The sequence below is a fragment of the Rhinichthys klamathensis genome, unplaced genomic scaffold (assembly GCF_029890125.1).
Source record: "Rhinichthys klamathensis goyatoka isolate OS25496 unplaced genomic scaffold, OSU_Roscu_1.1 h1tg000136l_1, whole genome shotgun sequence".
Taxonomy (NCBI): Eukaryota; Metazoa; Chordata; class Actinopteri; order Cypriniformes; family Leuciscidae; genus Rhinichthys; species Rhinichthys klamathensis.
In genome coordinates, this window is record NW_026606671.1 from 967898 (window position 1) to 982079 (window position 14182).

General features: G+C 37.3%; 1 protein-coding gene across 3 annotated transcripts in view; it reads left to right on the plus strand.

Annotated features, from left to right (window-relative positions):
• The first annotated feature begins 581 nt into the window (after window positions 1–581).
• The window catches only part of ldb2a (LIM domain binding 2a), a 60703-nt gene continuing 47102 nt past the window's right edge, over window positions 582–14182 (plus strand). Inside the window, exon 1 of one of the 3 annotated variants that reach the window (XM_056257245.1) lies at window positions 582–848. In XM_056257245.1, the coding sequence (XP_056113220.1) occupies window positions 717–848 (132 nt within the window). In that variant the 5' untranslated portion in view covers window positions 582–716. The remainder of the gene's footprint in view (window positions 849–14182) is intronic. The other 2 variants (XM_056257244.1, XM_056257243.1) reach the window with 2 other exon arrangements.

A 14182-nucleotide genomic window follows, 5' to 3' on the forward strand; every position in this document is an offset into this window, starting at 1 on the left:
CGACAACAATCCATTACATTTCCGATGGACAAAATCAAACATTGACCTCACTGATCTATATAGTGAATCATTATACAGATCAGTGATTGACCTACATTTTGTCTTGTTTGAGAAGCCGTTTCACTCGGAAATACGTCACAATAGGGAAGAAAATACTACTATCGCAACTTCCGTGTTGACTTCAATGTATGTAAGTTTACCACAGTAAAAAAAAATACGACTGGAAAGTTAATCTGAAGTATAGGCCTATAATTCACAAATGATCATGTACGTCTTCATATAGTTTTGAACTAAATGCTTGACACCAACACTGCTAGTCACGAAGAAAACAACGTTTTAGTGACCTATTGACAAAGTCTTCCTAGTGAAGACTTCTCCGTGTGGCAACTAGCCCCGGTGTGCACAACACTGATACGCTAATGTGAATGTTACCGAACACAAACATTACCATAAAGGCCAGTTGCTTTTTGGTGGGATGGTAAGACTTGCTTGGCTCACCCTCAACAATGTTCCAGTGCAGCCTGCGGCTATCCAATGAGAGCCCAGACCTCCTCCTCTGCTCTCCTCCTCTCCCGCCTCCTCCGCGCGCTCTCATCTCTCCGCTCCGCGTGCAGCCAGTGACTGCTGCTGCTGTCTCGCGGCGTTTGGAGATCCTGCACGCGCGCTGTATGGATGCTGAATCTTCGGCGCTGCTGTAAACGCGACACGGAATCAACATGTCCAACCCTCCGCACGACCCGTTCTACTCGTCCCCTTTCGGACCGTTCTACCGGAGACATTCACCGTACATGGTGCAGCCTGAGTACAGAATCTATGAGATGAACAAACGACTTCAGTCCCGGACAGAGGTGAGTTTGGCATCGCTCCACATGAGACAGTGACAGCTGTAGTTTGGGAAAAGTTATGCTGGCCAGTGCTTTTGCAAAATTATTCGTACTTTATCTGATTATACAAAACTAAGAGTGTGAACTAAGAGTGATGAAACTATAGCCTATGTTTTAGTTTTGCAACTGGTTTACTTTGTGATCACTGTAAGTTGCATGGCTGCACAAGTGTATTGTGCATTGTGATGATATTGTTTAGCCTCTGACCACTTGTATTCGGGATAGTGATTCCTCAAAAGTCCAATGCACTTCCCTGGAATTATATATATATATATATATATATATATATATATATATATATATATATATATACATACATATACATATACATATATATATATATATATATATATATATATATTATAGCCTATAATATGTCCCTAAATATAATGCGCATTTAGGGACATATTTCAGACTTTCTGGTGAACTTTTCTGAATTTACATAATTTAGGTGATGCGTACAGAAGCAACATCCACTTTGATCACTAATTAAAATCCACGTGGAGGCAGTAAGATAATGAACAGCGCACGAGCGCAGAGGAGTGATGCTCTTCTATTAGAGCAACACAGCTGTTTTAAATAAAAAAATTTTTAAATGAACTTCTACTATAAAAATTATACAAGTGTGGCTACTAATAATCTGACTATTAGTTTAAAGGATAAAGGAAAATGATCAAGTGTATAAAAGATGGCAAAAGCACTTTGACAAAGCAGAACCATTTGGCGTGCAAAAGAAAATGAATAGTCCCACAAACTTTGCTGCAAAAGTGATATCAGCACATTATCTGATTTGAATATTTTAGATGCATTCAGAACTTAAATGTTTGCATGTTGTCATGAACACATAACAGTTTATTTGAATAATTATAAATAATAATAAATATATTGTTGGGGAAAACTTAAAAATCAAGGCAACATAATAGTCCATTTAAATGTATTGTTCACAAATTTAAAAATAAATGTCACATACATTCAGCCAATTAATTGTTGTCAAGGCAACTACAGATTTCTCATGCAGCACATTTTCAATTAACAACACAAAATATTTGAATCGTCATCACTTTATGACTCTTAACATCAAGGGAACCCTGCAATCTTTGCCTCTAAAGAAGAGATCAATTGAATTAGACGTAGATGCACGTAAACCTAAATAACGGTGATAATGAACAAGCATAAAGATTATAGTATCACCACGCACACAAAAATAACAGTGACAACAAAAACTGCATATAAATTTAGCATCAATAAATCTATAACAGTAAATACATTATTTATTCATTCTGCAGTGCAGTGCATGCTAGGAACTAACATATATTGTCCGATATTAAGTTGTATATTCTGACAAACTCTGTTAGGCTAGTTGGGACAACATTTTTTTTAACAACAGTTTAATGACAACAAAACATATGCACCTAAAACACTGCCAGCATTTTACCTCCTTTATTGTACTTTTGAAATAACAGTAAAACGTCTGTAAATAATAGCTGTCAATATTTGTGCTGTGACACAGGGCCATGTCTGTAATGCTGATCCCAATGGGAAATAGTCATGTTTTCTTCAAAGGTCCACTGGTTATAATGCAAGTCTTGCAACCTACTCCGTATTCCACTCAACTGTCAAAAAAAAGAATATATCTAATTATAGCATTTATCGCTATCACAATCAGTCTTGCCCATTTGTGATGTCATTAACAGAACAACTTTTGACAATTCCCTTAATTGTCCCATTGAAAAACAGCATTAAATATGCTAATGATGGCACTGGTGCCTATCGCTGTCGCAGTTCTGACACGTGCGCCTCTGCCCATGTGTTTGATGGAGGTGTTGTAACTTTAAGGAGACCTGGGCTGTATTGCAGAGATGCAATGGAACAACATCATGAATAATGCATAAGCAACGGCCCAAACCCTGTAGACTTCCACTCTGAAACGGCACTTACCAAAGAGCCTAATAAACATGTGCCAATATATCATTTTAATCTTCACAACCTCACTTTGGCATAAAAGGGCATTTGCTAAGATTAAATCTTTGTGATCGATCTTGATAAGATATTTCATTGTGAGGGTAACAATGAGTTTAGTTGACAAATGTGATTTGTTTCTGGAAACTGTAGCAATCTATGCAGTTCTAAAGGGGTAAAAAGAGAGAAAGCATAAAGAGAAATACAATTAAGAAAAAGAAAAATCACTTATTTTTTTCATTAAGGGTTAATATTGGATAAGGTTTCTGAAATTAATAAACAGTGTTATTGAAATCAATAATTGACTCACTCAAATAACTGAATTGTATTGCATTGCACTTAAATAGACTTTAGATGAAATAGTCAGTTCATGCACACCACTTAGAGAGTACATCGTTCTTGACAAATTTGGAACAAACATTTTGATGTCATGTTTGCTGTTTTATACATGCAACATGTGAGTTTCATTGAGAATTCTGTTTAGGATGGAGGACTCAAATGAACAAACATCTCTGCTCTGTGCACACAAATCCATCTGGCAGATGCTAGAGATGTTTGTAAAAGGTCTGATATCTTGGATCCTTCTTGCAAATTGTAGCTCCTATAGGTCTAGCGCCTTGCCACAGCGGAATAATAGCACAACGCTATTGCTAATATCTTTGCAAACAATGAGCGCAATGTTTATTAGTCAAGCACGCTGATGTGTATTTGAAGCCAGTGTTATTTAGCACAGATTTTTACAAGGGAGAGTTCCCCCATAGCCATCCATCATGTAGACATCCAGACTTTCTTAGTTTAAAAGCTCCAGGCAAACACTGAAACAACAGGGGGAGCGCAGCGCTGAAGTAGCCACTGTCAAACAAAGGTGTTTGATAATCACATGACATGGCTCTATATTTCTCTGCATCAGTCATTTAATGACTGTCCAATAAGACTAAATAATCTATATGTTAGCGCTTAACATGGGAATTAAGCTCCACGGTGCACATCACATGACTGCAGTGAAAGTAGAATTGGACAAAAGCAGGAAAGAAGAACTCAGGAAAGCTAGACAAGAGGGCTCAAGAGTCCCGACTCTTGACTTGAGAGTTCTCAGTACAGAAGCTGGTGATTGATGTATTTTATTGTCCAAAGGCTGTTCAGCCCATTTGCTGGCAGCTAACTAACTTCAGAGCAGTTAGTGTTGCATTTTAAAGAGCACCAGAGAGTTTGTCACGGAACGCTTGTTAAATGGACGATAATGAATTAAAGGTGAAATTTGTAATATTTCGTTGAAATACTTTCTCCTAATCCAGCCTCACAGAGACAACAAGTAGTTTATTGGCTGATTCTGTAAACAATGTGATTCTATGGTGCTATCAAAACATTGCTGTTTGTTTGAGCATCACAATTGAGCTCAACCGATAGCTTGAGTTTGGGGCGAGGCTATCTTTTCGGTATGTTTGTTGGTATTGGGAGTGGCTTGCAATATTCAACCAGTTAACAGTTGGTTGTAGCCCTTTAAGGTGTCTAAAGTTGAACATTTTCGAACTCACTTTACAAGAAAGTAGTTAGCATTAGTTACAGATACTTATTTGCCTATGGAAATTTCCAACTTCACATGCAAAACTAACTTGTTCAAGAAAATCTCTGCATTTTCTTTTGATGTAAAGGCTTAAACCTCTGGATGTTTCCTCTAAAAACTGTTGGAACATTTAAGCAATAACATTTAACTTATAACTTTTTTAACTCTGAAAAATGTGTAAACTTATTGCAAAAATGAGCAGTAATTTCTAAAAATATCAAGTACGCTACAGTCGCATGACTCATATGAGTAGTCTAATAAATGCGCCTTTATTTTACGTGGAGTGGGTCGCCACTTGGGGGTGCAGTGTTGAGATCACATTAGGGCTGTCACTTTTGTGAAAAAATCCTGATCGATTTTTGAGACGTAAATGTTCATTGAATCGATTGTAAAATCGATTTTCCATGTCTAAAGACGTTTCCATTTTCAGCGCCAAATATAGGCAAATCCACGGACAACTAACAGGCATTGGGACGAGCGTAAAGAGTGCGCTTGGCTTGAGACGCGCACAAGTCAGCAATATTTCTGATGATTTATTGGCATGAAGTTTCGTGCACAATGACACACGGGAGTGCAAGATTCTCGAAAAACAATAAGCATCCATTGATGCCATAACATCAATGAAAAACATTACTGCAGGCTTCAACATGGCTGTGTTTACGATTAGAAATGTCAAACAAATTTCGCCTACGTAGGCGATTGTAGGCCGCATCTGTATCTGTATGCATGAGACTGTCTGAATAACGGCAGAATTCACATTTTTGTTGCAAAAAGAGACACATTATGCAGAAGTATAGTATAGTTTGTATGTGTGTTTGTCAGAGCCTGCAGTTGCTGTGTGACGCGCGTTTGCTGCGGGCGTGTCGTGACGAGCTGGACGCGCTCCGAGAGAAGGCCGTTAAAATCGATTCCCTATTTTCGTTTTCGATACTTGTGTTGGTTGGTCCGATCGATTGTGCAATCGATTTCCGAACGTAAAGTGACAGCCCTAGATCACATACAGCTCAATACTAGCAAAGACTGCATGGCCCTGTCTCAAATGGCACACTTCATATACACTTTCGGTCTGGTGGACTTACAATGGCTGCCGCGTTCGCGTGTCTGTTAAGTCCATGAGACCTTAGTGTGTCCCATTTGTCATTTTAAATTTCAGAAGGGTGCTCGCGAGCGCCCCCTTTGCGGTCGATATGCTCCCTTGATGCACACTTTTGCCAAGCCCAAACTGAAGCGAGCTCTGCAGCAGACTTCTTCCCGACAGTCAAAGCGGTTTTACTTAAGTGAGGACTTAGGAAGACTGCGAGTGTTTAGGGTGCCATTTAGGACAGTGCCTATATATACCAAGATGATTCTCTCGTATTACTATGAGTTTGAAAAAGTGCAATGCGTAATATGGCAGAATAAGTCCTTCTAAATAAATGAGCCAATAGGTAAATTAATCGCATCACTGTAGCCGTTAGAAGCTTTAGAAGTTCATGTCAGATTTTGTTGTTGATTTAAATGTATCAATGTAAATTGTATTCCCCCATTCAACTAGATAGGAGTTCTAGCATGCCCAAAATGCTTGCTGCCCAGTGGCATTGTAAACTATTGATGGGAAGTCATATTCTTTTCCGCTAACTGGTTCTTTGAGACAGTTTGTTACAATAAACCTGTTAAAAAAACTGATTCACCAGTTTGTTTAAAGGGATACTCCACTTTTTTTGGAAATAGGCTCATTTTACAACTCCCCCAGAGTTAAACTGTTGAGTTTTACCGTTTTTGAATCCATTCAGCCGATCTCCGGTTCTGGCGGTACCACTTTTAGCATAGCTTAGCATACATCATTGAAGTGGACAAGACCATTAGCATTTCTCATTAAAAAATGACCAAAGTGTTTCGATATTTTTCCTATTTAAAACTTGACTCTTCTGTAGTTACATCGTGCACTAAGACCGACGGAAAATGTAAAGTTGCGATTTTCTAGGCTGATATGGCTAGGAACTATACTCTCATTCCTGCGTAATAATCAAGAAACTTCACTGCCGTACCATGAGAGCAGCAGGCGTAATGATATGACGCAGCGCCTGAAAATAGTTCCGTTGTGTTGACGGAAGGTAGCCTATTTTCAGGCGCTGCGTCATATCATTACGCCTGCTGCTCTCATGGTACGGCAGTGAAGTTTCTTGATTATTACGCAGGAATGAGAGTATAGTTCCTATAAAACGGTAAAACTCAACAGTTTAACTCTGGGGGAGTTGTAAAATGAGCCTATTTCCAAAAAAAGTGGAGTATCCCTTTAAGTAATCGCGCAATGCTATGATGAAAGCACCCTATAATGATGCAGATGTTTAAATGTCTAAATCAAATAAACAAGTCATAATCAACTCACCTTTTTGCATAAACCATGAGAAACCATAAAAAAGCTTTAATTTACCTCAGCAGACAGTCCTTAGCATGTCCGAAATGTCCGAAAGACTGTTCTCAGTTCAGTCTGAGCACTCTTGGAGTGCTTGATTGAGATGGCAAAAATGGGCATCATTCATAGGATCATATTCTCCTGGATATCAGCTCATTTTGAGTAGGGACTGTCAGGCACATCCGAAAGTGAGTTTGGATTGAGTAACTTGTAGATCTGCGCAGACTTGAGTTGCGAACTGTTTCAGACAGTTCAGTCCAATTTGGTCAATTGGCTCTTCCAGTTCACTAATAAGAACGAGTTCAAAAGAATGATTGATTTGTGAATTGGACATGACTATTGCAAATATGGCCACCGAATGAACTGACTTTCCTTGAAATGGACTTTGATACTTTGTATAGACTTTATCTTAGTTACCATGCTTTTTTGCTGAAAAAATTAATCATGGCCAACTGAACAATACTATAATATACAATAGCATGCTTTTGCATTATGTTGCATCCATGCCGCTAGGTTAATTCTGACTCCTGTATGAGCCTGTGCTGCATAAACAAAAAAATGTGTGCTCCTTTAACAGAAGCCATATAGAGTTTGCCTGTTTGGCTTGAGGCATGCATTCTGAAAGAGCATCAAACATGTTTGCTGCCGTTTAAAAGGTTTGCTGCATAACCTGCCACATAAGCATATGCAAACAAGCATGCTGGTTAACATTCAGAGGAGGAGTTTTGTCGACCTCCGCTGGTATAAGATAATTAGCATAATGCGTCTTAATATTCACAAGCTCTGAGAGAGTGAAAAAAAGAAGAGGTCGCCAGGAAGACAACAAATGAAAGACTAGCTATATTAATATGTCTAATGCTTTTGGAATGGGATGCATTTATGCAAAGGAGCAGTGCGAGTTCACAGCGGGGTTTCGTTTTGATCTGAGGGCGATCGATAATGCATTTCACTGTGGAGAAACTCGGTATCAAAGTCCTCGAGGTAAACCAATCATCACAGATCTTCCACAGTCCCATTAGAGCTTAAAATGGCACCAAACGGCAAATCAGTCTAACCATGTCCATCATCATTTATATTACATTCTGCTTAATTGATTTTGTAGAAAGCAGGTGATGGACGTTGATTGTGTTTTAAGAGCACATGAAAAGTCTAGCATCAATTGACGTGGCCAAATTTACGAGTTTTGTTAAGCAGTCAGCCATATAGGACCGAAATCTATCTAATTATTTTACTATCAATTTGTGTTCAGATTAATACACATGTATCATCAGCAATGCATTTTGGTTTTTGTAGTAGCAGTGGACTTAAACTTTATTTTGCACTCACTATGGGACGAATATAACGCACAACTCCCTTATCAATTGGCTGCATTATGCAAAAACAGGTTATGGGGTCCTGGCTGATATGTGACATATTACATTGAAAACAAAACAGAAGTAAAAAATGGATTCTCTGGAACAATAAGGTGGCGTTCAAACTGGCAGGATACTAGGACAATAGTCCCACCTTTTTCCTGCGGCTTTCCCAAAGTTCCTTCCAGGCTACACTGTTGCGCTGATAACAGATAAAGAGGGATCGCCCATTTTGACCAACTTCCTGTTTTTAGACTTTTTCTGTACAGATCATATTTTTGATTCCTTTTGTCCAGCCCTGAGTGATGATGTTTTTGAGGAGCCACAGATGTATTATCATTGATAAAACAGTGAAAAGTTCTGTGCTGTCAACGTTCTGCATGTGTTGGTTTTTACTGCACTTCATCAATATTCGGACGGGTTGTGAACCTTCATGCATCTTTACCTATTTGCACCAAAATAGCTGAAAACGACTTTAATGTTGTGTCAACTATGGCAACAACATGCCTTTAGAAATACACTACCATTCCTGACGTTTTTTTCAGCCTTATTACTCCAGGCTTCAGTGTCACATGATCCAGAAACCATTCTAATATACTGATTTGGGCTCAAGAAACATTTATTATTATTATCAACGTTTAAAACTGATGTGCTGCTAAATATGTTTACGGGAACTTTAATTTCTTTGATGAATAGAGAGTGCAAAAGAACAGCATTTGCACATTTGCAACAGCATGAACATTTATAAAAAAGTCTTTGTCATTTTTCTTTATCGGTTTAATGCATCCTTGCTGAATAAATATATTAATTTCTTTCTTTTTTTAAAAGCCTAACTGACCCCAAACTTTAGAACTGCTTGAACAAACAAACAAAAATACATGTTGGCACAGTTCTGGAGTTGTTTTCAGTGCTGTGTGTCATATAGGGTGAGGACTTTCTGAAGGATGTTAGTTCACTTCCCCGTGCCTTTATTGCATTTGCATAATTCAGATCATGTGCACTTAACCTTATACTCAAATATTGTCGACATTCTGTTGTTCTTAAAACAACAGCAGATCAAGAACAAGGACAAGCAGACGAGAACAGCTTGCTAAAATAATACCCATAAACGTTGTTTATGCTGCCTTTGTTTACTAAAATGAGGTATCATGAATTGATGCATGAATTGTTTACGTGCTTTACTGCCATTTCTACTGCGGTTTTGGCTTGTTTACATATTTAGTATTCCCTGAGATCTGTCGGTGGCTGTCACTGATGTAGGTGGAAGAAGTTCAACAGCAGTTGTACAAACCCTGCACGTGATTGCCCACACAGCACACACAGCTCTGTTCAGCTCATCAAAGACCTTGTGTACATTTCATGAGTCCTGAAAGGTGAGTCTAAATGGAGTCTGCCTGGCTAAGGACTTTTTAAATGTCAGTTTGCAGATGTGGCTATATAAGGGCAATTTACACCAATTCCCACGTTGTGTGAGCGATTAGCTTGCCTTCAGCATTGTACCATTCAAAACAGAAATGTTGATTCTCGTAGTACTATTAATGCTGTAACACACTGCCTCTAAATAAAATCGGAATTCATTCCAAAACAGACTTATAGATTTAGGTGGTTATGAAACACAGCTGTCTTGTTCAAACGTTCACAACAAACACCAACAGGGTGAACACGCTGAGCCAGCACAACCCAACAACCGTTGGAAGCTGGTGTTTGCCAAGCTATACATTTAAATGTAGAGAATGGCAGAAGGGTTATAGTGTTAGATATCGTTTGAATTTTAATGAGTCCGATTCTGCTTATCGATTCCGATTCTTATCCATTCCTAATTTCGATTCCAATAAGGTAGAAAACAAACAATCTTAGTTATCATTCACATTTATTCCAAATCTTCTTGTACATTTCATTGTAGCTAAATACCAAAAATCGACAGGCTAAAGAATACTTACACAAGGAACTTTTGCCTACGGTTTAAAAATACCACAGCAAAAACAACTAGCCTAACTAATATAAATTTCAAGCATTATTAAAAACAAGTGAACACTTAGTAATTAAAAAAGCACAAATAAACAAATTAGCAACCGAAAAAAATAAATACAACTGAACAAAGATACAATTGAAATAAACGGTGGTTAAATAAAATGTACATTACAATATAGTTACAAAAGTTATGTAGGCAAGAGTGAATTTTCTCTTTGTTTTTTGTTGTTTGATTAACGTTATTATAGAGACGGCAGTAGAAATATTAGGCTGTTGTCAGTTTAAGAGCTGCACGGATCACATGCGTTTTCTTTTTTTCAACTGTTTACGTTCACTTTAGACATAACAGACTGTTTACAAGGATATTTTGACACATTTTTGTTGTATTTGTCTGTTCAAGTGCAAAAAGACACGGAAGAGAACTCCAATCGGCATCGCACGCTATACACCGAGCTCGTAATTAACTTTTTTACTTGGTTGCACTGGTGCTCCCAACTTCAAAAAGTTAGGAGCACAAGCAAAAATGTAGGAGCACCCACCAAATTTGACGCTTAGCTCTGCCAGTAGAGCGGAACAACTGCCAGCATCCATTAAAAGCCTTAATAATCGAACCTGATGAACTTGATTTGTTTGCCACACACTTGTCCCTGCATTTTTTGCGCTTGGCACTCTCTCCGTGTTTTACTAAGTTCTCGCACTTAAAATGTATTAATTCAGTTGCGAACGCTGTGTTACCTGCAAACTCTGTCCCACAGGCTTTACAGTGAACACAATGCATTGAACCATCAGCATAGCGGAGCCACTCGAAATCTTTTAGCCACTCTCTCCGAAAGCTGTACGATTTCTTTTCAGCTGGTGGATCCACATTAACCACATCACCAACTCCAGGATTATTTGTGACTTTAGGTGATGACTTACTAAAGAAATCTGTCAGCGTTCGTTTCATCTTCTCTCTTATTCAGCCTTTTAAATTTTGCGTGGTAGTCAGCTCCCTGTCACGTGACAACATGTAGTGAAAGGGAGTGGGAGTGATTGACAGCTAATATTAACCAATCTAAAATCTGCTTTAAAGTAAAGAACATAAGGATGAAGTTTGAATAGAATGATGGTCCGGCCACCGCGTATCAGCGCACACAAGGTACACACTGTGCAGTAATTTGCTAACGTTTTGTAGAGAAATTAAAACCGGTCGCACCACAACCATTATTTGCACTCGCACAAATGCTCCCAAATATATTTTTAGGTCGCACAGATTAAATTTCAGGAGCATATGCGACCAAAATGGTCGCAATTTCGAGCCTTGTATACAGTGTGATAGGCGGCTTTCCACGTTTTGGATGTGTGTGCAGCACAGAAAACGCCCCGCGAGTCGTCTTGCACTTGAATGGTTTAAAGTCATTTTAAAATGCACACAAAGGATTTGATATGACGAATAGAAATTTTAATTTTATAACAAGTATACGATTCCTGACCTTAAGTATCTGATTCCAGAATTTGAATCGATTTTCGATACCCAACCGTACAAGGTTATAATTGTAAACAAAAACTATATTACAAGGTAAATATTTTCATAATATAAAACTAAAATAAAAATTATAAATTAATTAAAAAAAAAATATATATATATATATATATACTAATAAAAACTACTTCGAATTACAGGAAAATGACTAAAGTTTTTTTATTTTCAGTAAATTAATATCCTAAGCCTGACTGTTGACATGCAATCTATTTCTGACGCCCAGTCTGATCGTCATCTACTGTAAAACAAACAGCTACAGTTAGTGCAGGTACACTGCTGTATCTTTACAGCAGGTCAATCTGAAAACAGTGACACCTCAATAATAAACCAGCATGCAGGAAATCACAAATAATTTATGAGTTTAAAATAAATAAATAATTGAATCTCACTTTATTGTTGCAAACAGTCTCAAACAAAAGTCATGAAGATTAAGCTTACAAATTTTTAGCAAATCTAGCAAAAAAAAATTTTTATCCAATAATTTATTTTTATTACATTGCATTTGTTTGAATGAAATAAAAATGTGCAGCATTAAAACTGAAATTAAAGTCATTTTGAAACTTGAGGAAATTTGTCAAAAATTCAAATGAAAATAAAAACTAGTGAAATTGTTGAAAAAAACTGACTGTGTGTGTGAGGTCTGTTTAAACCCTACGTTGACATTTTTGACCTTGACCATCTTCTTTTAAACTGTAAAAATGCAGAAAGTTTTTGTGATGGCTAGGTTTAGAGCAAGGGTCGGGTCCTGGAGGGCCACTGTCCCCCAAAAAACTTGTGTGTGTGTAAAAAGTTCAGTTAGTTATTGTGTCTATCACAGTAGCTATGTGTTGTAAAAAGCAGCTGCTATTGTTATTTACAAAGGATACGGGACGTTGTTGTTTCTCTAAGCTCTTGGATCTACCATAAATATGAGCTGCTTGGCCCCTGCGGAGCGGTGACTGGGTCGAGAGCCACCATTGGCACATTGATGAATCCCTTTAGACATTCCAATCAATACGGCTTTATCTTCCGGCAGCCCGTGCAGACGCCCATGTTAGTTCACCTGAGGTCCTGAAGGACCGATCTGTGCGCAGTACATCAAAGCTCACTATCACCTATAGCATGCTAGACAGCTACAATCAGCACTGGAGGCAGGAACCTCTCATTTTCTATGTCAGCTACAGATTACTGATCTATAGCCGACTCTCTCTCTTGGCTGCAGTGTTATATGTCATCTTTATCAAACATGATCTATGTCTCTGAAATGCAGCAGCTTTGGTTTATTCCATCAGTCTGTCAAGAGCACAAAAAAAAGAAATACAAGAACAGCGCAGCAGGGGGGCACAGATATATCACTAATATAAATGCAAATCACATCGCTAGGGAACTTTTGTACAGTATAAGAAATGATCCTATTCAACTGTTAAAAATCCAGTCCTTCCTTTCCAACTTGGCACATCATCACACACCTGTACGCAAGTTTACGGATACTGTTTGCAATGGCTGCTGAGGCATTAAATAGGGTTAATTAGTGCAAATGGGCAATCAGATTCCCTATCGATTGTGACAGTGCAGATTGCCTTCCAGATAAATGAAATCCTATAACTCTGGAGTCCTGGTGCAGATACTGATAATGCTGTTAGCAGCCATTAATGCTCTTCGGTAATTAGCTTATATCAAAGTAATTAAAACAATCACAGTGTAAAGTAATTATGTTACATGCTAACTCAATATTTCGTCCATGTTATCTCAACCTATATGCTCGATATCTTGTTTTCTCAGCATAATGGAAGACCCTTACACCACTTTTGTACATGTCATTGTCTTCATTATGTACTGAAGTGATTTCACGGAATGTCTTTGTTGATTGTGATTTACAAGATTAAAATAGGGATGAAAAGATAATAGATTATGTAATCATGAGATATTTATTGTAAATATATATTAACATATAATATTAATTTGATTTGTTATGCGTTTTATTATATTCTGACCCTTTAGTAACTTTAAAAAGCTGCAATAAAAATAAATAAAAATATAAAAATAAAAGTTATTATTATTATTAATGACATTAAAAATCAGTTTCTTAAAATCTAACGTATGTGATCACCCATTTGAAGTTTTGAAATTTTAAATAACTTTTCTATTTTAATATATTTTAAAATGTAATTTATTCCTGTGATGACAAAGCTGAATTTTCTTCAGTGTCACGTGATTCTTTAGAAATCATTCTAAAATGCTGATTTGGTGCTCAAGAAACATTTATTACTATTATCAATGTTGAAAATAGTTGTGCTGATTAAAATATTTGTAGAAACTGATACATTAATTCAGGATTCTTTGATGAATAAAAAGTTTAAAAGAACAGCATTTACTTGAAATAAAATCTTTTGTAACAATGTAAAATTATTTACTGTCACTTTTGATCAATTTAATGTGTCCTTGTTGAATAAAAGGATTAATTATTGACTAACCACAAACTTTAGAACGATAGTGACCATAACAAAAAAAAAAGTCTATAGTCTAAAACGCCTACTTAAACTATTACTTCATCAG